Below are 24,148 nucleotides of genomic sequence, written 5' to 3'. Positions count from 1 at the left end.
CGATCTCATACATCATTCACTGCCCTGTACCACATGGAAAGGGTCTTTTTTAAAGCAAGCCTGTGCTTCCTGCAAGCAACTGCGTTGTTTCTCCATCTCTGTCTGGTGAGGACTCTGACATGAGCCACACCTCTCCTTTCTCCTTGGCTGCCGGGAAGCTCAGATGTGACTGGAGAGCTGAACTACAGAAACGCTGTGAGCCCTCATGATTGGTGCACCGGTGTTCTTTCCAGCTCTCCAGTCCTGACTTCCTACCTCATTTACATTTTCCTTTGTTCTGATTTGTTATTCTTATTTAAAGTTATTTTATTTATAGTTTTCCCACCTTCTGTAAATATTTATAAAGTTCTGCTATAGTTATCTCAAATTCTTTGTAGAGCCGAGGTAGAGAGGAAACACAAAAGGGGTAAATTTCCAGTATATCTTTAGCTAATAGACTGAACCACCTGCTCCTCTGTGGCATGTTGCTGTGTCGAAAGTCCTGCCATTTGTAAGACATTTATGTGAGTCTTTTGGTCTTGACTTTCTGAGCACCCTGTGCAAAGAGTGGACCCTTCAATTCTGCATCAGAAAATATCTAGTGAAAATCAGGGCAAGGTCATGAAGGGAGCCCAAGGTCGAAATGCTGGGAGAAGAGCATGCTTACCGGAGAGGACGAAAGGCCAGGGAAGTCACCTGTCACTCACCCAGGCCCTCGCCCAGGGAATCGACACTGGAGGGTGCCTGGGGAATGAACTTCAGCCATGGGGAACCTGGTTCCGGTACCAGCCCTGCCTCTTGGGACCATGAAACCTTAGCGGGCCACCTTCCCTCGTGGTCCTCAGTTTCCCCCACTGGAAAGAAAGGTGGTTGGTTGAGATGGAGTCCGCAGTGACTTCTGGCTTTGAAATGCTGACCATGCTGCTGGGGAGAAGTCCCTGAGACACACCTGGAGCCCAAGAAGCCTAGGCTTCCCAACCTTCCCCTGGCCAGGGAGGAGGCACGCACTTGGGGCTCCACCCAGAACAAGGTAGCCCCTCAGATGGGCGAGTACGCCCATTCTGAGCCACTTCCAGGGTATCCGTGGAGCACTGCCTGGACACAGAAAGGCTGCGAGGCTGGAGGAATCTGCCAGCATGGTTTTCTCAGCTGCTGCTTGGCAGAGCAGGTGGTCGTGGCTGTGTTAGACGGTAGCACCCGCAGGCTGGGGCCGCGGCTTCACCGTGAAACGTGGGCTGGAGAGGTGCATCTGCAAAGGTGTAAAAGCCAAGAGTGATGCCCTTCCTGGACACCTTCAGAATCCAGGGCCAGGGAGAGAGGAACACTTTTGGATAAGCTACCCGTTAAAAAGCTCATCTCTGAATACCCAACCAGCTCTCCTCCTGCACCAACCAGCTTTATCCAGTGATGCCCATGACTGTTATGATATTGGACCCCACTGCAGCCCCGAGGCACAGCTCAGGCAGGAATTGCTGTCACTCCTTTTAGAGGTTAGGCAGCTGATGTTTGGGGAGCTAAAACCCACTCGTTGATGCTCACTGAACAGAGACTAGAGCCTCTGGTCCCTAACTGCTCCTAACACACCGCACAGCCACAGTCCCCAGAACAGCACTGCAGATGTGAGTGAGGGATGGAGGGCCAGGGCCCAGGTGTGCGGAGCCAGGGGCCAGACGTTCTGCTTGAATCTCCCTGGTTAACCATGTAGGGATCTCTCTGGGTTTCACAGAGTCGGAGATGCTCAAGCTATGGATGAGTTGCTGTAACTCTCTTCTCTTGTATGTGTGTTCTCATGTTTGTGTGTTTTTGTGACACAGAAGAGCGTCAATTCCCTTCCACGGCTGTTGATCTCCAACACGGGACTAAAGAGAGAGGAGGCCAGACGGAGCCACCTGCGGCGTCCAGCGTGGCTTCTCCTGCGCCGGGACCAGGGATGACTGGGCCATACACGCAAATGTCTCCAGCCTTCAACCGTTTGCATAGCACACAGCGGACTCATGGGGGGCCACTTGCCACTGCCAACTGAAACAATACGATGGCATCACTGACGTCCTTCATGACGTTTCCACGACAGACATTCAGGCAGAAAGTGCTGGCGCATTTTCTGTCTGCAGAGTAGAGGGCCATGCCTCACCCACGTGAATAATTTGAGCCCTGATGACTTGCTCTGAGTTCACTCACGGCCAGTGACACTTGCAAAAAAACTCCCAAAGCCGTCTTGGGTTTGGCTTCCTGCACTCTTGACCAATGTGGCCAAAGCCAGACGCCTCCTTGGGACACTCGGATTATCCATAAATGCAGCCTGCCCTGACCCTCCCTGAATAGCATCTGAAGTCTCTGCGGAGGTCATGGATCCTGAACAAAGTGTCAAGGGCACCAAGAAGGCTGAGGGAAGTCCCCGGAAGCGGCTGACCAAAGGAGAGGCTGTTCAGACCAGTGCTCCGGCCAGTGTCCCATACCCAGGCGGCGGCACAGCTGCCACCCCCGAAGGCCCCCTCCAAGAGCTCCTAGCCCCGCAGCCCTTCCCAGGCCCCTCGTCGGTTCTTAGGGAAGGCTCTCAGGAGAAAACGGGCCAGCAGCAGAAGCCCCCCAAGAGGACCTCCATTGAAGCCTCTGTCCATATCTCGCAGCTTCCGCAGCACCCTCTGACACCAGCATTCATGTCACCTGGCAAACCAGAGCACCTCCTGGAGGGGTCCACGTGGCAGCTGGTCGACCCCATGAGACCTGGACCCTCAAGCTCCTTCATGACCCCTGGGCTCCATCCTCAGAGCCAGCTCCTCCCTTCCCATGCTTCCATCATCCCCCCTGAAGACCTGCCTGGCATCCCCAAAGTCTTTGTGCCCCGTCCCTCCCAGGTTCCCTTGAAGCCCACAGAAGAGACACAGAAGAAGGAGAGGAAACCCCAGAAACCGGGCAAGTACATCTGCCAGTACTGCAGCCGGCCCTGCGCCAAGCCCAGTGTGCTCCAAAAACACATCCGCTCACACACGGGCGAGAGGCCCTACCCCTGTGGCCCCTGCGGCTTCTCCTTCAAGACCAAGAGTAACCTCTACAAGCACAGGAAGTCCCATGCCCACCGCATCAAAGCCGGCCTGGCCTCGGGAGTGAGCGGCGAGATGTACCCTCCGGGGCTGGAGATGGAGAGGATCCCGGGGGAAGAGTTTGAGGAGCCCACCGAGGGAGAAAGCACCGACTCAGAGGAGGAAACAGGAGCCGCCTCTGCTCACCCCTCAGAGCTCTCCCCCAAACCTAAGCACCCCCTCCTGTCCAGCAGTCTGTACAGCTCCGGGAGCCAGGGTTCCAGCCACGAACGCTGCTCCTTGTCTCAGTCCAGCTCAGCCCCGTCGCTCGAGGACCCCACTTCATTTGCAGAACCCTCATCCGAACATCCCCTGAGCCATAAGCCCGAAGACACCCACACCATAAAGCAGAAGCTGGCCCTCCGCTTGAGTGAGAGGAAAAAGGTGATTGATGAGCAGGCCTTTCTGAGCCCAGGCAGCAAAGGCAGTACTGAGTCCGGGTATTTCTCCCGCTCGGAGAGTGCCGAGCAGCAGGTCAGCCCCCCGAACACCAACGCCAGATCCTACGCAGAGATCATCTTCGGCAAGTGCGGGCGGATCGGGCAGCGGACCGCCATGCTGACGGCCACCTCCACCCAGCCCCTCCTGCCCCTGTCCGCCGAAGACAAGCCCAGCCTGGTGCCTTTGTCTGTGCCCCGGACGCAGGTCATCGAGCACATCACCAAGCTCATCACCATCAACGAGGCCGTGGTGGACACCAGCGAGATAGACAGCGTGAAGCCCAGGAGGAGCTCGCTGTCACGGCGCAGCAGCATGGAGTCGCCCAAATCCAGCCTCTACCGGGAGCCCCTGCCGTCCCACAGTGAGAAAATGAAGCCCGAACAATCACTGCTGAGCCTCCAGCACCCGCCCAGCACCACCCCCCCTGTGCCTCTGCTGAGAAGCCACTCAATGCCTTCTGCCGCCTGCACCGTCAGCACCCCCCACCACACCTTCCGTGGTAGCTATTCCTTCGACGACCACATCGCCGACACCGGAGCCCTGAGCCGCAGCAGTCAAGTGTTTACCTCCCACCCCCGGATGCTCAAGCGCCAGCCGGCCATCGAACTACCTTTGGGAGGGGAGTACAGTTCCGAGGAGGCCGGGCCAAGCAGCAAGGACACAGCCCCCAAACCCGCAGACGAGCCGGAACCCAAGGAAAGCGAACTCACCAAAAAGACCAAGAAGGGCTTGAAAACAAAAGGGGTGATCTATGAATGTAACATATGTGGTGCTCGGTACAAGAAAAGGGACAACTATGAAGCCCATAAGAAATACTACTGCTCGGAGCTTCAGATCGCAAAGCCCGTCTCTGCAGGTGCTCACGCGTCTCTGGAAGCCGAGAAGAGTCAGGCCGAGCAAGAGCCCTGGTCCCAGATGATGCATTATAAGCTGGGGGCCACCTTAGAGCTCACTCCGATTAGGAAGAGGAGGAAAGAGAAGAGCCTTGGGGACGAGGAGGAGCCGCCTGCCTTTGAGTCGACAAAAAGTCAGTTTGGCAGGCCCAGGCCGTCAGATGCCTCTCGGAATCTTTCCCCAGAGTCCACCAAGTCACCAGCAGAACCGAGTAAGTCAGGGCCCTCCCTGGAGGGACCCTCAGGCTTCCAGCCAAGGACTCCCAAGCCAGGGTCCGGTTCGGAATCGGGAAAGGAGAGGAGAACAACGTCCAAAGAAATCTCTGTGATCCAGCACACTAGCTCCTTTGAGAAGTCAGACTCTCTGGAGCAGCCCAGTGGCTTGGAAGGGGAAGACAAGTCTCTGGCCCCGGCCCCGTTCTCATCGCCCCTGCCCGCCCCGCACGGACGCTCGGCTCACTCCCTGCAGCCCAAATTGGTCCGCCAGCCCAACATTCAGGTTCCTGAGATTCTGGTGACCGAGGAGCCCGACCGGCAAGACACAGAGCCAGAGCCGCCCCCGAAGGAGCCCGAGAAGACCGAGGAGTTCCAGTGGCCCCAGCGCAGCCAGACTCTTGCCCAACTCCCAGCGGAGAAGCTGCCCCCCAAGAAGAAGAGGCTACGCCTGGCAGAGATGGCCCAGTCGTCAGGGGAGTCCAGCTTTGAGTCCTCTGTGCCCCTGTCCCGCAGCCCAAGCCAGGAGAGCAGCGTCTCTCTGAGCGGGTCCAGCCGCTCCGCCTCCTTTGAGAGGGACGACCACGGAAAAGCCGAGGCCCCCGGGCCCTCGTCCGACACACGCTCCAAACCCTTGGGCACACACATGCTGACCGTCCCCAGCCACCACCCACACACCCGAGAGATGAGGCGGTCAGCCTCAGAGCAGAGTCCCAATGTTTCCCATTCTGCCCACATGACTGAGAGGCGCAGCAAGTCATTCGACTATGGCAGTTTGTCCTTGACAGGCCCGGCCTGTTCTGCACCAGCCCCGGTGGCTCTGGCAGCCCCAGCAGCCACGGTGGCCCCTCCAGAGAGAAGGAAATGCTTTCTGGTGAGACAGGCCTCTCTGAGCAGGTTTCCAGAAGCAGAGCCCGAGGTCGCCCCCAAAGGAAGACCGGACAGCGAGGAACCAAAGCCCTCCAGTAAAACTTCAGCCAAAAGCTCACTGCCCCAGATTTCCTCTGCGGCCACCTCACACAGTGGGCACCCAGGAGGCAAGAGCCAGGTGCAGGACAGGCCCCCGCTGGGGTCCACTCCACCCTATGTGGAAGCATTGCAGGTGTTCCACCACCCCATTGCCCCACGCCCCCTGCATGAGAAACCGTGCCTGCCTCCGCCCGGCTCCCTCTTCTCCTTCCAGCACCTCCTGCAGCACGAGCCAGGACAGTCCTCCGAGTTCTTCCCCACCCAGGCCATGTCCAGCCTCCTCTCCTCACCGTACTCCATGCCTCCCCTCCCTCCCTCCTTATTTCAAGCCCCACCGCTTCCTCTCCAACCTACGGTGTTGCACCCAGGCCAACTCCACCTCCCCCAGCTCCTGCCGCACCCGGCCAACATCCCCTTCCGGCAGCCCCCTTCATTTCTCCCCGGGCCGTACCCATCCTCCTCAGCGCTCTCGTCTGGGTTCTTCCTGCCTCTGCAATCCCAGTTTTCCCTACAGCTCCCCGGTGACATGGAGAGCCATCTGCCGCAGATCAAGACCAGCCTGGCCCCCCTGGCGATGGGAACGGCAGGCCTCTCCCCCCGCACAGAGTACAGCAGTGACATCCAGCTGCCTCCCGGGACACCCCCAGCCAGCTCCTCAGCGCCCACGTCAGCCCTTCCATTGGCTCTGCCCGCCTGTCCAGATACTATGGTGTCCCTGGTTGTACCTGTCCGAATTCAGACCAATATGCCGTCCTATGGGAGCGCCATGTACACCACCCTTTCCCAGATCCTGGTCACCCAGTCCCAAGGCAGCTCAGCAACCATAGCTCTTCCCAAGTTTGAGGAGCCCTCGTGCAAAGGGACAACTGTGTGTGGCGCGGATGTGTATGAGGTTGGCCCTGGACCAGCTGGGCTAAGTGAAGAAGAGAGCCGAGGTTTCCAGACGCCGTACCTGAGAGTGCCTGTGACATTCCCTGAAAGAAAAGGCACTTCCCTGTCATCAGAAGGTGTCTTGAGCCTGGAGGGGAGTTCATCGACAGTAGGGGGAAGCAAACGTGTTCTTTCACCAGCTGGCAGCCTTGAACTTACCATGGAAACCCAACAGCAAAAACGGGTGAAGGAAGAAGAGGCTTCCAAGGCAGATGAAAAACTAGAGCTGGTAAAACCATGTAGTGTGGTTCTTACCAGCATGGAGGATGGCAAAAGGCCAGAGAAGTCCCCCTTGGGCAGCCAGGGCCAGGGCAGGAGGGAGCTAGAATTGCTATCCAGCCTGCCCACAGATCCATCTGACCCAAAGGAAACTCTTCCCCTCTCTCACCCCACACCACCCCATGTAATAGCTTCAGGCTCAGAGGCTTTGAAGGAACACATGCAGCCATCTGGTAAACCTCACCGAAAAGGCTTGCTCCCCCTGAGTGTGAAGAAAGAAGATTCCAAGGAACAACCTGAACTCCCTTCACTGGCACCTCCCAGCTCACTTCCTCCATCAGAAACGTCCCCTAAACTAGCCAAGTTGCAAGAAGGTACAGACTCAAAGAAGGTACTGCAGTTCCCCAGCCTCCACACGACCACTAATGTCAGTTGGTGCTATTTAAACTACATTAAGCCAAATCACATCCAGCATGCAGATAGGAGGTCCTCTGTTTACGCTGGTTGGTGCATAAGTTTGTACAACCCCAACCTTCCAGGGGTTTCCACTAAAGCTGCTTTGTCCCTCCTGAGGTCTAAGCAGAAGGTGAGCAAAGAGACATACACCATGGCCACAGCTCCACATCCTGAGACAGGAAGGCTCGTGCCATCCAGCTCCCAAAAGCCCCGCATGACAGAGGTAAGCTCAGTCTTACTATTCTTTTCCCCACTGATTTATTTTTTTTTTTTTTTTTTTTTTTTTTGCTGAGCTTTTAAAGCCACATTCTCCTCGGGTCCCACTTGCAAAACTGGAGCCTGATGAGTGGGCAAATTTCTTTTCTGTGAGCTAGGACTGGTTACCTGACCAGGAAACTTTTCTTGGAACATTCCATTTGATCCACTGGTGTATTTCCCAACAGCATGCAGTGTATGTGGTGCTAGAAATCAGATTCCCGAGTCTCAGCCAGCCTAAGGATTCAGGCCGTGATGTATTATGCTGACTTGGCATTTGTGGAATAATCACTGGTCTGTGGATCGAGCAGCCTGACTGTGCTGGGCACTCTACTTGGCTGGAATCCAGCCAGTGCTCATCTCCACCTGTGAGGTAGCAGGACCATCTCCATTGCACAGATGAGGGAACTGAGAATCAGAGGGCGAGAGAGGGCAAGGTCACATGGCAAATATATGGCAAACCCAGAATTTGAACCCAGACCTGTCTGACTCCAGGTCTATTTTTCTTCTTTCGTTTATTTAAAGAAAGAAAGAAAACGTTAAAAGTGACTTCAAATTTAGAGATGTTTATTCGTGTATCTTCAGAACAGGTGTTTTGACCAAGTCAGAAATAAATCTCCTAAACGAAATTCACATTATAGATAGATGAATAAAACTGTGTTCTATAACTTTCCTATATTCATATCCTCCTCATCGAGTGAATTTTGTGCATTGAATTTGTTCTTAGCTCAGCTGAGAAACAGAGCTATTTCCCAAGTTTATTCTCCTAATGTCCTTGTCAGTCTACAGACATCCATAAATGACATTTTCACTTTTGCAATAAACATCGTTACTGATTTACTCTCCAGTGTCTCCTACTGGGGACGGTTCTCCCCAGATGCTGTTGTAATTATGTTCATACTTACAGCTACTTGTGCACCTACTGTCTGCCAGATAGTGCTAAACTTGACTTGTATCCTCACAAACACCTTGCAAGCTAGGGTACTCTATGGCCCTTTTATGGGTAAGACAGCAAAGCATAGAGAAGTTAAGTAACTTGCACAAGGCCACACAGTAAATACCGAGCCTGGATTTAAAACCGGATCTCACTCAAAGCTCTCTCAAATGATCTGGACTGCCTCTCTGTTTTAATGGCTGGCTACTAAAATACCATTTAATAAAAATAAAAAAAAAGTTAATTTGGCTTATTTGGGTTTGATAATAATTGGTTTGAAATTTGAAATTCTGGCACTGAGCTGAAACCTATAAACTTTTTAATGGAATATTCCGTCGGATCCACTGGTGTGTTTCCCACCAGTGTGCAATGGCCCAGGTGGTGCTAGAACTCAGATTCCCTGATTCTCAACCAGCCACCTTCCTGCTCCACTCGAACACGTCCTTGCTGGGGCAGGTGTGGCGGCTGGCATGGGGGATGGCAATCCTTAGCTTGTCCAGCACCGGGACACATAGTTGCTTTTCCAAACGCTTCCTGTACGCAGTGCAGTTTCTCATGACCTTCATGACAGTGGCATCAAGTGGGATGAAACCTTCATCCCTGGCCCTGCTGGCTCTAGCCACCGGCCCCGCAGCTCTGCTCCCTAATCAAAGGTGCGCCCAGCCCCCCGCTGCCATTGAGGGTCTAAGACAGGGGTCCCCAAACTTTTTCCACAGGGGGCCAGTTCACTGTCCCTCAGACCATTGGAGGGCCGGACTATAAAAAAAAACTATGAACAAATCCCTATGCACACTGCACATATCTTATTTTAAAGTAAAAAAACAAAACGGGAACAAATACAATATTTAAAATAAAGAACAAGTAAATTTAAATCAACAAACTGACCAGTATTTCAATGGGAACTATGCTCCTCTCACTGACCACCAATGAAAGAAGTGCCCCTTCCGGAAGTGCGGCGGGGGCCGGATAAATGGCCTCAGGGGGCCGCATGCGGCCCGCGGGCCATAGTTTGGGGGTGCCTGGTCTAAGAGATTCGGTCTCATCCAGCCAGCTGTCAACACTGAGGCCTGTGAAGAGGGTAGGTTCCCTCAGATAAACAGCCCAGAGCCTGTGTACCCTCAACATGTCCACCAATGGGCCAGCACACCCTCTCTGGACCTGGCTCTGGGAGGTTTTGTTGGTCAGGACTCTCAGGAAACCCGTGCTCTGCTCCCAACAATTCCCTTAACTTGCCAGCTGACCTTGACTATCTGATCTACAGAAGAGAATCAGACTAGTTCACCCCCACAGGCGGAGTCTTCCTCTATTTGTTCAACATTCCTTAGGTGTCTTCAGTGAGGCAGGCCCTGTTCTGGGTGCTGGCCTGACTGAGCAGACCGAGATGAGGACCTGTCCCCAGCAGCTCCCTGACTAGTGTAAAAGAAAGCGAACACAGCTCTCACGGGAAGGCCTGGTCGGAGTCCTAGTTTTGACATCAACTAACCACGTGGCCTTGAATAAGGGACTTCACCTGTCTGGGGGTCAGCTTCCTTCCTTTTGTGAAGTTGGGTCACAGCACGTCTTCACAGGCAGACTGGAGATGAAGTGAGCCAGAATTGAGTGTAAGCGTGCAATGCCCTTGAAGGCATCATTCCATTGTTTCCATGTAACCAGTAATGATTTTGTCCTTCCTGTGGCGGGCCAGGTTCACCTCCCTTCGCTGGTTTCCCCGGAAGGCCAGAAAGATATAGCTAGAGTGGAGAAGGAAGAAGAGAAGCGAGGGAAGCCGGAGGAGGACGCTCCCGCCTCCAAGAGAGGGGAGCCGGCGAGGATCAAAATCTTCGAAGGAGGGTAAGAAACATGTTTGGTTTGCAGTGTCTGCTTCCCATGGAGGAAGAGCTCACGCCCGGCCAGTGGGCTGGGGTGGGCGCACGTGTGTTCAGAGCTGGTGAGCATCTCAACCGGCAGGGCCATGCCGCAGGTGCCCTGGGGTTCCAGCGTGCCTTCCAGCCAACGCCCCCATGGTAGGATGCACAGGCCACCTCTGCTTAAGAACACCGGGCTCTTTGGTGAGGGGTGGGGTCACGGGGAGCTGCAGGCTAGTGGGTCTGGGTCTTTCTCCAGCCCCTCATCCCCTCAGGTGCTGGTGGGTGTCTAGTCCCACACTGGGGTTGATAGAGAGTCTCCCAGGTTCTGTCCAGACTGCCCTTTACCTTGGTGTGTGTTCCCAGAAAGTCACCTCTGTCTGCCCAAGCAGCCACCTTGGCACACCTGGTGTCCCACAGGGGACTCACACTGTGCCAACTCTTCGCAGGACTAATAACACATTGCACGCGACAGGTGTTTACACCGGTCTCCATTCCGACTGGCCAGGGTCCAGGGCTCATTGGTTGGTAAATATTTATAATCTATTCCTGGATTTTCACCTTGGTGCTTGTCTTTGGGAACCTAATGATGTAAACACCTCAGAACTCACACGGTGGGGCCCTCTGGGCTCCAGGAGGGTGCCTTGTTTCAAATTGGCTTTGTGGAAGTTTTATGCAAGCTGTGTTCTGTGTGGCCACATGTTTGCTCCCTGGGATGTAGGTGTGGGTGTCTGTAGGCAGGTCCTGTGCTGTCTGTCTCAGGGTCCTGTGTCTGTGTCCCCAGTGTTAACAGTGCACCCTTGTCCTACCCAGTCCTGAAGGACAACAGCCCAGAGGAAAACCTACCTCCCAAGGACCACAGTCCCCATCAGCACAAGGTGTCACTGGCTGCCCACAATTCTCCAGCATATGTAGGTGCCTAGCTCACAGGGTCAAAGTGGGAAGTGCCAGGTTCCTCTGTGAATTTGGGGAGAGCAGAAGCCACCAAGCTGCCAAGGGCCACCAGTGAGCATCCTTTAGTGGCACTGACCAGCAGGGACGGTCTGGAGGAGTGTTTGGAAATGAAACTTGGGAATTTGGATTGTCCCAGTAACAGAGAGTGGGTCAGGTATGGCAAACACCCTGTAATGGCAGGGACACCTCTCTTGGGGGAGAAACCTCCTGCCCAGAGTTCTAATAGCGACTCCATTGGAAACACTAGACCAAAGGGTTTTCAAAATACTGACTGACCATTTTTCCGTGTGGAGACAGACCGGTTTCCTGCCCTGCTATTTGGTTAGAGCGCCCTCGTGTGTCTCTGTGCCCTCATGTCATTGGGTCCTTTAAAGACCGTGTAAAAATTGAATTGGTGCACTGGACTAGCCTTCTTCCTTCTGGCTTCAAAGCCCAGCGGTGCTCGCGTGCACGAGGAGGTTTGCTTCTGCTCTGAGAGACAACAGCCTCCAAAAATCTGGTTCCCTGGGCGGCTCCCTGCTGCCTCTTTCCCCTGGAAGCCTGAGCTTCGTGAGAGCAAGTGGCAGGAGTCTCTCCCCCTGCCAGTCGGTCAGTCGACCCAGCTACTGGCTCAGGTCTCGCCCACATGGTCTGCCTTCAGCTTCAGGGTGAAAGGTTACACCCGCCTCTTCTTCCTGCAGCCAGGCGTCAGTCCTCACGTCTCCTCACCCCGCCCCAGCCACACTGTCCCTCCAGGCTGTCACTTAGTTCCACCTGCTCTGTTTCAGAATCTCCGTCTCTTGCAAGGTCCGTCACCCGGGCCCCAGGGCAGCTCTCCTGCTTACTCTGTTCCTCCCGACAGTGCTCCCTGCTCCAGCTGTTTCCTCACCTACAGAAGGGGATAATAAGATACTTTGTAGACCCTCAGGAGATGCTGTGAGACGTTGGAGTTCATGGGCATCTGGGTATTTTATCACTATTTCATCTATCTCTGCTGTCTCCCTTCAGGAGTATCTCACTCTGTTCTGTCAGCTGTGAAAAATAGCCTTACACTCTCAACTGGTCACATTTAATTTGAGGACTTCGGGGGATTATACAGTGTTGCCGGTCAGAGCCTCTTCTCCCGCGGCGCAGCTGTCCTGCCTGGGCCCCACTCTGCCTCCCCCTCCACTGCTGGTGACCCCTCCACATTCCTGGGCCTTGTGGGGTTGGCATCACCCCCTGGAGTGTTTGGGAATGTAGGGGCGAGAGTGTTTTTGATTATCACGTAATGGTGTGTGTGGCATTTCATGGATGGGGCCATGGATACAACCATCCATGCAGCCAACTGCAGAACCACTTGTCCCACCCCAAATGCCAAAGGTGCCCCCCCCCCCAGAAACTCTGAATAAACCCTCAGCACGCCGATCTGAGGTCATCAAGGTTATGCCTTACACTCATTTATTCCTTTTTTCTTTCTTATTCTTTTTTTTAAACAAGCGTGTATGTTTTAGTCCAGTATGTGTTTGACAAGAGTGTGCATAGGATTCTGTTCCTAGAAGTCACTGAGAGATCTAGATGGACGAAGGCTGAGAGAGGAACAAGGGAAAATGGCGAATTGTGTGTTGGCTCTTAAAGCATCCATCCCAAAGCTTCTGCTCCCATTCCATGGGCCGGAACAAGCCCCGGGGCCTCTCCTGCCTCCCAGGGAGTGGGGAAGCGCAGTTCTGCTGTGGGCCACGGAGAACCAGAGCGGTTTGTAGAGAGCAATGAGTCCTCCAGTGGGTTTAACATACAGCTGCCACCTGTTTTTACCCACCAACGTTTTTGAGAGGGAGCCATGTCGACCCCCATAGATCTAATGCATATTAACAACACACAGAGAGTGAGTGGGTGCTATGTGAGTCCAACATTAATGAGTCTTTTTTATCACTGGTCAGCTACTCACTAGTCTCTGACTCTTCTTCTTTACCTCTAGCCAGCAACTGGTCAATTAACCAGTCCGTTGAGGGGGAGCGATTTATTTAGTACCTTATGGGTACTCTGAGTCAGGAGCTATCACAAGCCAAGGGGGCAAGCTGCGATTCTGCCCGCAAGGTGCTTGGGCACTGGCTTAGGCGGCAGCACAAGGCTCGGGCTGGGGTAGTCAGAGAGAGCTGCCTGGAGGGGGCGGGGCTAGGCCTGGAAGGCTGGCTGAGACCGGGGCAGGTGGAGAGGAAAGGACGATCGGTCAGCAGGCTGAGTGTAATGGAGGGAGACTCGTGTACCTGGTCAGATGGACTGGTTTCTCCTGACCTTGAGCGTTCTCTGTCAGTGTCATTCATCTCGTTGGCTTCAAATCTCATCTCTGCGCCGAGGACACTATATCTGGGTCTCCGGCGAGGACCCCACCCCTGAACTGCAGACCCGTGCTTCGCGGGCCTCCTGGGCACCTTGGCCTGGGAGACCCAGGACACCTCAGACTCGGCATGTGCCAACCACGCCCTCCAATGGCCACCAGTGACTTCTCCTTCCACATCCAGATCTCAGATAATGCACCCAGCTCCTCACACGCACAACCTTAGTGTCATCTTGGGTGCTTTGTTCTCCCCTGATCCTTCTCCTCCAATCAGTCCCCAAATAACAGTGTCCACACGAAGGGGTCCATGACTTGGTGTGGTTTCTCTTCGTCCCCTGTGCACGGCTCCAGTCTCCTCTCTCCAGGGCCCTGTGTCGGTGCCATTGAATGTCTTTGATCATGTTTCTGCATGTGTCTCGCCCCGGCTACAGCGGCTGCCTTAACCTCCAGGATCCAGTGAAAACTCAGCCTGACCTTCCCGGCCCCGCAGTCCGACCCACCCCACGTGCTCCCCTTCTGTGCCTGCTGGGGTCTGCCCGTGGCCAAATCCCATTCAGCCTTCAAAGGGCAGAACTCAACCCAGTCCTCTACTAACCTCCCGGGTCCCTCCACACCCTTCTGGAATAACACTGGTGCTAAAATCCATTCCCGTCTCCCCCCAGGTCCCCTCTTGACTTGGATCGGAGGGCCACACTATGTATCAATTCCTATTTATGAATTGATTTCCTGGCGCGCACACACACCCTGTCTGCATTCCCCGTCGCTTCCACACCTGGACAAAGCCCGCATTTTCCAGGCCGCCTCTGGGAGTGCCCATCAGGAATGTGCTGGCTCTGTCACCCAGCACCTGTGCATTTGCCTTGGTCATTTTAGAAAGTCTCCTTTGTTAAGGAATGTTGTTTTCACACAGACAAAGTTATATTGTTCATTGAGGGTGATGACTGTGGTGTCCTAGCTCAAGTTCACTTATTACACGGAAAGATGGGAGCCCAGCCCACAGGGCTGGTGTGGAAGAGGATGAGACTGGAACTGCTAGGAAGTACTTGACTTCCAAAAGTGGTCACGCAAGCTCAGCAGGGAGCGGAGGTGCAGGTTAAGACAGGTAGGCTGGGCCCGGCTGGGGTGGGGGTACTCAGAAAGGTGGCCGCGGCAGGGGCGGGAGCAGGGCTGAGCTGGATTTAGAGTGGCAGCCCAACCTCAATTAGGAACTGGAATCCAGGGCAGGGAAACAGAAGCCCGGCCAGGGGCTGGGCCGGTGAGGGTGGAGGGGGGTGACTCACGGGCATGGGGCTGCCCAGGACTGCTCCTAAACCCTTCAGGCCTTTAGGAGAAAGAGTCCACGCCAGACCCTGCTGACTGCGGGCCTCAGATGCTGTCGGGGGCACTGGTTGCCTTCTCTTCTCACCCACCCCGTACGTCACCCCAGCATCGCCTCTCCACTGACCCATTCAGTACAGCGTCCTCAAACTTAGTTTCCCACTTTGACACAGGGCCTATCTCACCAGGTTTTTCTGCTTCCCTTTAAAGAAAACTCCAGAAGTTGAGATGATTTGCTCAACTCCATGTCTCTCCTCCCAGCATCTCTCAGACCCATTCCAGGTTGCCCTTTGAGCTCCTTACACCTCAGAAACTGCTCTTATTAAGGTCAACAGTGACCTTCATGCTGCAGGATATCGAGGTCAGTGCTCACTTCTCTCCTCTCCTGACCTGCGGGCAGCATTGGACATCACTGATCCCTGCCCCCTCCCTGTCACACCCCTTCCACTTGGTTTCCGGAGCTGTGTCTTTTTTACCTCTCCTTCCTTTGCTGGTGGCACTTTCCCATGTTGTCAGTGATTCTGCGGGGTCTCCTGATCTCCAGCGTTAGGGCCCTCGGGGCTCAGCACCTGGGCCTCCGCTGTTCTCGGTCTGCACTCAATTCCAAGGTGACGGCGTAGATGCCATCCATGGGCGGATGGCTGTCAGACTCATTTCTCCACCAGACTTCTCCCAGAGCACCGTGTCGGTCTCCAGCCCTGTGTGTGACGGTCCCCCCGGGCCTCCAGTGAACACAGCACAGCAGGTGCTGAGGACCACTGTGACTCAGACGATTCGTGGCACATTTGTTAAAGAAATTATTTTTAAGAGTGTACTTCTGTATTGTTCCACCTGAGGTTATAATGTTAACAGGTGTGTTTTTCTGTTTTGTGTATTTTAACAATAGCTGAATTTATTTTTATTCAAGTATAAGAGTTTATGCACCATACCCCACATGTGTTGTTTTATGGTGTATCTATTTTTTTTTTAAAGTGTGTGTGTATGTGTGTATTCACAAAATAGCAGCTTGGAGAGAATAGTTGTAATTTTTAAAAATGTAAAGGTGCCTGACCTGTGGTGGCACAGTGGTTAAAATGTCGACCTGGAATGCTAAGGTCGCCGGTTCGATATACTGGGCTTGCCTGGTCAAGGCACATATGGGAGTTGATGCAAAGGGTGTGACATGTATGACACAGGCAGAGAAACTACATTACCACACACCTGCTCAGTGTCTCTTTGTAAGTCTTTAAGTGGCCAAAGGGGGGGGGGGGGGGGGCGGGAATGTTATCTTTTGAAGGCAAGAAACAATACTTATTCAAATTCTGTACAGACAACTTTGTTTTGCCAGATGTTTAGGCCCAAAACTGTTCTGTCTCACATCCATAAGCAAAACTGTTCTGGTCAACTCAACCTTGGAAACGCTATCCAGACTTTGCCCATTTCTCCCCACCGGCTGGGTCAGGCCAGAGACATCTTGCATCTAGATTACCACAGGGCCCTCCGATAATCTCCTGTTTCTGCCCTTTCCACTACAATATATTCTCAACCCAGCCACGAGTGACCGTGTTTAATGTCAGCAGACCCTGTCACTCCTGCTCTGTCCCCTCCAGTGGCCTGCATGTGCTGGCTCCAGCGCCTCCCTGACCTCTGCCTGCCACTCTTCTCCTCGCTCCTTGTGCTTCAGTCACTGGTCTCTTGGCTCTTTGTCAAACAAGCTTCTGCCTCAGGGCCTTTGCATTTGATGTGCCCTCGCCTGGACCACTTTTTCCAGGGAACCCCATGGCTCTCTCATACCCCTCAGTCACTCTCAGTGCAGCTGTTTCAGACCACCCACCCACTTGTACCCTCTGCTGGCACTTCCGGCCCACCTTCCCTTCCCTGCTTTATTTTTTCCATATATTACTAGTTTGTTTTTATTTCCTCCACCAGAACATAAGCTGTAGTGAAAGGATGGGAATTGCATTTTGTTCGTTGCTATTTCCCCAGTGCTGGGTAGTGCTTGACACAAAGGCAGTGCTAAAGGATGTGTATTAAAAGGAAGACTCTCTGTTCAATATGGTCAGCATTAACTGAGACCTCAGGGGTGGGGGCAGGTCCTCAGGGGCGGGGGCAGGTCCATGAGCTCAGCAGCTCTTACAGTCTGAGGGCAGGATCAAGACTTTGGGTCTCAGGAAGGAACAAGGACACAGAGTCAGGACTGAGCCAGGCTGGGCAGGACCAAGCCACCCACCTGGAGTCAGGCTTGGTGTGGAAGGTAAAGCCAGGTAGTTTTGGTTACAGGGCAAGTATCTGGTGTTAGGAGCCAACATCATTTGCTGTGGCCAAGAGGCCAGAGAAGAATGGTCCTGGGCGCCCAAATCTGGAAAGGGACTGCTCTTCTTCCTGAGTCCAGGCTGCCCACTACCTGTCTTCTTACTGAGGGAGACCCAGTGTCTTGATCTCTCTTTAATTCTCAGGCTTCTCGGCAGAAGTGTCGCCATGCTGCTGTGTGTGGCCCCGGTGGGCTGGGGAGTGAATTGTCCCACCCCCTCACATGCGCCCATGGTGGCTTTTGTTCTTTTTCTTTTCCCCCATCTCTCCTAGGAAATATGACCCAGATTTCAGGAAGGGGGGCAGTGGTTGTTGGGGCAGCAGGGGGAGGGGGTATTGCAGAGTCCAGCTGAGATGGCCAGAGGCTTAGAGCAGGGAGATGGCAGTGGAGATGGGGACAGAACCATAGGACTTCTGATGGGTGGAATATGGAGGGTGAGAAAGAGAAGCTTGCAATCCAGGATGACTACCATGTTTCTGGCTCAAGTAACGACCAAATGGAGGCTGTTTCCTGAGATGGGCAGGGGTGGGAGAGGACAGTCAGAAAGAGGTTTGGGGAAGAGGAGATGAAAAATTGGTGGACATGTTAATTCTGAGACTCCAGTCATGCTGCCAAGTGTTGGATACATGAGCTTAGCATTCAGAGGACAGGCGTGTCCTCTGGAAATCTGCATTCGGATAGGCGTTTGTCAATGCATAGGTGCTGTTTAGGGGGATGGAGCTGAATGGCGTTACCGGGGGCAATGGAGAAGAGAGGAAAGACGAGGGCATCCAGAACTGAGCCCAGGTTCTGCCAGCAGTTAGAGGGCAGGTAGAGACGAGTTGCAAAAGTTTGAGAAGGCAAAGCCAGAGGGGTCAGAGGAGCCCCAGCAGAGCGAGAAGTCCTGAAAATCAAGAACAGAGACTGTTCAAGGAGGAGGAAGTGGTCAGCTGGGCTGGTGTTGCTCAAAGGCCCAGGGAGATGAGGATGGGCAAGTGTCCGTGGGAGGTGGCCATGTGGGGTTCCCTGGTGATCTTGATGGGAGCTGTTTGGGTGGAGATGGAATCTGATAGTGTGGGTTGAAATGAGACATGGCCACATCCCATGCAAACCTCTGCCCTAAGAGGTTAGCCATGAAGGGACGCAGAGAACATAGAGGGTGAGGGGTAGAGCTGGAAGGGGTGTGAGGTCAAGCAGGTGGGTGTTTACACTGAGAGATCCTCTGTGTGTGCACATGCTGCTAGGAATGGCTTACAGCAGGGGCAGATGATAATGCTGCCGGGAGGCAGACGGGACAGAGTGCGGAGCAGAGGCCCAGAGACGATGCAAGGGGGTGGGGCCGAAGCAGTGGTGGGAAGGGCAGTTCTCCTATAGGGACAGGACTAAAGAAAAACGCTGGTTGCTATGCAAGTGGAGTTCATGGTTTGGGGGTGGAGGGCAGCGAGGGTTCTCAGCCCCAATCCAGACCTCTTTCCACAGTCCAGGCGACCTATGGGCTCGAGGTCTTCAGCATCAATGGATTTGTGAATGGCTAGTTTGAAAACAAGGGCAGGAAATTTCTGTTCTCAGGAAACCACTTAAGACCTTGGGAAAAGGTATTTCTTTGTAAAGACTATCCCCCAAATAAAAATATCACGTGTGAAATAGTCTAGGTAGGTTGACTCTCTGTCTCTCTATACTGACCTAGCATCTTTTTCCTGAGTACTGGAAGGGCTTCCCAGGGAAGGGAACACCTGCTCCAGACGTTAGAGAAAGCTGATTATGTCACTGAGAAACCCAAGTCACCAACAGTAAAAAAAAAAAAAAAAAAGATAAGGTAAAAAAATGAAATGGGAAAGCAGAAAGACATATTGATCGTGAGGCAGACTGAGCGTCTGAGTGTGCTGGGGCCAGAGTCCCCGGAGCCGAGCCGGAGGACTGTCAGGGAAGACCTAAATGCATCCTATTAAAATTTAAAGGAGGATCCATTCTCCAGCAGGCACTGCCTCTGGTTCCTGGAGGGGGCCTGGGGCAGTGGGGGGCTTGACGGTGAGAGGAGGGAGTGCAGGAAACCGAGTCCTCACCCCGTGGTGGCCCCTGAGAGCCACAGCTGCAAGGAGGGAGGGCCTCCTGCGGGCCCGGCATCCTCTGGGCCGGGACAGCCTGCGCCTGGGTCCCCTCCTGCCCCAGCAGGTCAGGCTGGGCACCAGGAGGAAGCTGGCTTCTCCCTGGCTCTCCTGTGAGGGAGAGAAGCAGCCGCAGTCTCTTAAGAAACAGTCTCTCTCTCTCTCTTTCTGCTTTTATTTTTCTAAAAATTACACCTCCGCAGAGTTTGGAGATCCAAATATTTCCACAGATTTTGTATGGAAAGCGGCAGAATCGTTCATCTTCCCTGCATTTCCCCCTCCCCACCCTCAGAAATGCGCCCTTGTCTCTGGCGGCTTTCCTCGGTTTCCCTCCGCATCGCTCAATCATGTGCCCAAACTGCCACCGCTTAGCTTGTCCGCTTCAGGCATTCGCGAGTGACAGGGGAGCCTTCCCACCTTCCCCCCACCCCCGCCACCCTCTCACTGGAGTCGCACCGTGTAACAGTCACAGCTAAGTCACTCACGAACTCTGCTTCCTTTCTCTTTCCCCTACACCTCTTCTCTTTTCACAGTGGGGAATGTGTGTGTGTGTGTGTGTGTGTGTGTGTGTGTGTGTGTGTGTGTGTGTGTTTCCTTGGAAATGTGATTTCTTTATGAAGTTTGTCCCCCGCATAAAAAATAATCAGATGTTAAAGAGTGTGGTTGGACCAACTCTCTGTACTGTCTCCTAGCTTCTTTCCCCGGATGCTCGAAGTACTTCCCCAAAACCAAGTGAAGTTAGAACATTTGCTATCTATCTATTACTAATGACCCCCAAATGCTCTGCTCACCACATGTCCCCTCAGACATTCAGGAGCACCAGCTGCTCTGAATTCCGTCCTGCTGACACGGTCCCCCGCGCCACCCAGCCAGCGCCAGGCTGCCTCCCGGGGCCTCTCCTCACCCCGCCCCAGGGATGTTCTCGCCTCCAGTGTTGACTCCTCTTTCTGGAAACACATGTCTTCCTGTTCCTCAGTTTACTTCCTCATTTCCTCAGAGACCATCCATCACTCTGGTCTTCTCAAAAAAGGGCCCACGACAAGTAGGTTTTTTGACGTTTCACATAACTGACAATGTTGGAGATGTCAGTTGATTCCTCAGTTGATTGACATGCAGAATTCTGTAACAGCAGTGATTTTCCATCCGGTTGGAAGGCGTTGCTCCCTTGTCCTTGAGCTCCACGCGGCACCTGTTCCGTCCTGTTCCACTGCAGGTGCGGGTAGCCTTGCTGCCCAGGAGGGAGTGGCCGCCGAAGGCTGTGAGCCAGGTGCGTCTTTGGTGGCTGTGTGTGGACAGCAGTTCAGAAGCGAGAGAGTTGGAGGTTAGCTCCAATTCTGTAACTGAGTGATCCTTGGGCAGTAAAAACAAAAGAAAAAGAAAAAATGACACGTGGGTTGTTAAGCAGATGGGATATCTGACAGTGAGGTTGAGCAGGAGTCCACTGAGATTTTACTAGCAGCAGACCACAGGATACTTACCATTTCCTTTTGGGGGTTGTGTGACAATGAGGCCTCCTTCAGGGAAGGAGGTACCATGGTGTGAGCCCGGGAGCTGGAGACTTGGGCAAGTCGTGTTTCCTCTCCAGGTCTCAGTTTTCTCGTTCGCTTGGAGGATGTGGGAAAGGACTGGACCTTGGAGTCCAACTCTGGGATCTGACTCCTGACTCTGCCATTACTACCTCTGAGGTCTGGGTCTCTTCCTGAACCTCAGTTTCTCATCTGCCATGTGGTTTGGCCGAACCTTCTCTGCCAGCCGATGAGCTGTATCACCTCTGCTCTCAATATTGGGAGAAGATGTTGCTCAGAGACCGTCGGTAGGAAAGGCCTGGGCGGGGGGCTGTGCCCGCTACCGCAAGCCCTGGCTCTCTCCACGGAGAAGCTGGCCTTCTCTAAAGGTTCTCTTCCTCTAAAGGAAAACCCAATCCAAGCTCCTCAGCAGGCTGCCCTTCTTGGTCAAGGGCCTTGGACAGTGCGCCCCAGCCTGAGATGAGGCGCCTCAGGGGAGAATTTCCCTCTGAAGACCAGAGTTGGGTATTGGGCATTGACTTGTCTGAACACACAGGTGAGGAGGTGAGAAGGGAGAAGTAGATAACAGTCTCTGGGGGTCCTCTGGCCCCACAGCTCAGAATAAGGAGCCGGTTGTTTCTCCTGCCATCTGGAGTCTCTTAGAGGAGGGTTCCCAGCTGTGCTGTGCCCCCAAGCATCAGCGCCGCCCACAGGGTGAAGGCCCAATCCCTGGGACACTGACACCTACCAGCCAAGCATGTCCTGCGGCCCTGCACTTGCCAACCTCGTGCTCCCGGAGGGCTCTCTTCACTCGGAAGGTGCAGGTGGGTGAATGTTAAATACACTGCTCACAAAACTTAGGGGATATTGCAAAATGAATATGAAGCGATAAAAAAAAAAAGCATTTGAGGTTTTTTTTTATTAAACAAGAACATCAGAAAAGCAAACGATAAGTCAAAGAAAGTTGTTTGATTATGCAAATGAATGCAAACCCAATTTTTATCTCATTGGTGAAAAGGCGCCATACAAAAGGCTGGATGTGCTGGAGTATCTGCACGTCCCCTGATCCCCTAATTGTTGTGAGCAGTAGAGAATCAGGCACATTGAAACACTTGCTGAGAATTTGGCACACTCCACCCACCGCTTGCCAATCAGAGGGAGTAAACGGCCTCCTTCACTCCCCGCCCTCCAAGGGGAACACCTGTCTCAGGTTAGCCTGGGTTTGCATCCTGGCTCTGCTGCCAACTAGAAAGTCACTTAATCTCTCTATGGCCCAGTCTTCTCATAATTGTACTACCTAGTTAGCAAAGTTGTTGAGAATTAAAGAAAACCATGTTTGTACGTAATGTACTGGGCACAGTGCCTGGCATGTAATAAGGTCACCTCTTACTCTGCCCTGCATTTTCAATATTTACTTATATGGTTACCTCTTTGAGTGAAGGGTCAATTCCTGGTATCTCCCCTTCTGTAAGCACTTTGTGGTAGAGTGTAGACCCTGAAGCCCAACCGCCTGCATAGGAATCCTGGTTCTATCAGAGGGACTGGCTGACGTAAAGTAAATTATGTACATAGCTGCGTTGTGCCTCAGTTTCCTCATCTGTAAGGTGGAAACAATAACAGGGATTACATCTCAAAGGGTTTTCACGAGGATTAGCTAAGATGCTACATGTGAAGAAACTTACAGTCGCTGGCGCATAACTACTCAGCAAAAGTCTACTGTTATTGTTATTACGAAAGAGTCCCTAGAAATCATTTGATCTAAACTCCTCACTGTACTAACGAGGAAACTGGGGTCCAGACAGGCATTAACACAGCATGTTAACGACAGAAGCCAGCCTCTTGACACCCAATCAAAACATGCCAACAGGAGGAAGGGAGGAATGGCTGTGTGATAGTGTATGTGAGTGTGATCAGCCCCAGGGGACTCCTTTGGCTCAAGAAAGAGCATAGGATGAACTAGTTGGGGGGTTGTAACCAAGTAGGTTGAGGAGGGCCTCCCATGACGTGGTGGGCCTGGCTTGGGGACATGGAACCTGCCCAGGCAGGGAGGCGGGGTGTGGCCCTGAATGGAAGAAGCCCACGCTGAAAACTTCAGGGGTGATGGGACATGGTCTTGCCAACTTGGTCTTAAACGGTTCAGGAAAAAATAATTTTTTCACTATATTTTCGACTTTTCTGTATGTTTGTGATCGTTACAAAGTAAAAACTTTAAAAAAAAAAGAGAAAAAACCAGTTTGTCTTGGAAGAAAGGAGACCAGGGAAGCCAGCCATCGAAGAAGGAGTTTGAAAGGCACAGATGGTGTCAGGGGCAATTTCTGGACAAGTGGAGTCGCTAAGGCCAAGAGAGGGAGCTAAAGGCATCAGACCAAAGAAGGAGCAGGGCCTGAAATCCAAGTAGCGTTTTGGATCTGTGCAGGGGACAGGTGTCATCTGTCACCATGGGTGGCTTGCAGGCCAAAGGATGGCCCAGCAGGCAGGAGAGTTGAGGGAGGTGTGTCCCGCAACCCAGCAGCCAGCAGAAAACAGATTGGGCTGAGCAGGGGGCTGGTGTGCCAGGCAGGCCGGCTCCCAGGAACATGGTGGCAGCAGGCAGGGCCCAGCACAGGAGCCAGAGTGAGCCTAAGGCAGCCAGGGAGAAGCCAGGCTGTGAACGAGGCCTTATGACCCTCTGGCAAGTGTGGTTGGCAGATTGGGGCCAGAAGGCGGCCAGCCAGGGGCTGAGCAGGACTTCTGGGGACTGGAGCCAGGAGCAGGCAGGGCGCCTCCCAGAGCAGGTGATAAGGAGTAGAAGCAGCTAGCAGGGGCCAGGAGGGCAAGGGAGGCTTGTCCACAGGATGTGCTGTTCAGCCTGGGGCAGGATCTCTAGAGGCCAGGGAGGAAAGTGTGTTTGCTCATTGGGGACCAGGTTGGGTGCAAGCTGATTCAGAAGGAAGGGGGGGTCCCTTGAAAAGAGGAGGAGGCCAGTTCCCACAGAGTTTCAGAATGTCAGCAGATCTAGCAACTGGGCTGCCTCAAATCCATCTTGGAAGTTTCTGAGACTGCTTAGCTTGCAAGCCCAGGACAAGACGCTAAGAACCGTGATTTCCCTGAAGTCTGTAACCCACTGGTGGTAGCATTCTGTTGACTCTGGCTTTTCACCATCGCAGTGAGTGGTAAAACCTTTCCAGTGAGGAGGGCAGCTGGGCACTCGCATCCTCTCCGTGGGCAGTGGTGGGGAGGGAGGAGCCCCCGTGGGGCAGAGCAGAAGGTGGAGGATTGAATGGGGCTGGACTAGAGGAACACAGTTGCTCCTAGGCAACCAACTGCAGGCTGAGCAGGAACCCAGGAGTGCCCACTGGGGCCGGAAGGAGACAGCAGTGGCATGGACTAGATAGGCGGACAAGCAGGAGGGCATTCCCTGCTCGGACATCTACAGAGTGTCTTTGGGGTCAGGTGCTGGAAAGAGCAGAGCAGTAACCCATGGATGTCCCCACACTGGTCCGGGATCTC

General features: G+C 53.5%; 1 protein-coding gene across 2 annotated transcripts in view; it reads left to right on the top strand.

Annotated features, from left to right (window-relative positions):
* Positions 1–24,148, top strand: part of HIVEP3 (HIVEP zinc finger 3) — a 483,707-nt gene that overhangs the window by 427,457 nt on the left and 32,102 nt on the right. For both annotated transcript variants that reach the window (XM_066376014.1, XM_066376015.1), the window contains 2 exons: positions 1,794–7,403; positions 10,054–10,199. In XM_066376014.1, coding sequence (XP_066232111.1) covers positions 2,325–7,403; positions 10,054–10,199 — 5,225 coding nt within the window. In that variant the 5' untranslated portion in view covers positions 1,794–2,324. The remainder of the gene's footprint in view (positions 1–1,793; positions 7,404–10,053; positions 10,200–24,148) is intronic.

Source organism: Saccopteryx leptura, chromosome 3 (assembly GCF_036850995.1).
Source record: "Saccopteryx leptura isolate mSacLep1 chromosome 3, mSacLep1_pri_phased_curated, whole genome shotgun sequence".
Taxonomy (NCBI): Eukaryota; Metazoa; Chordata; class Mammalia; order Chiroptera; family Emballonuridae; genus Saccopteryx; species Saccopteryx leptura.
Note: the sequence above shows the minus strand (reverse complement) of the source record. Positions and strands in the feature narration are given on the sequence as shown.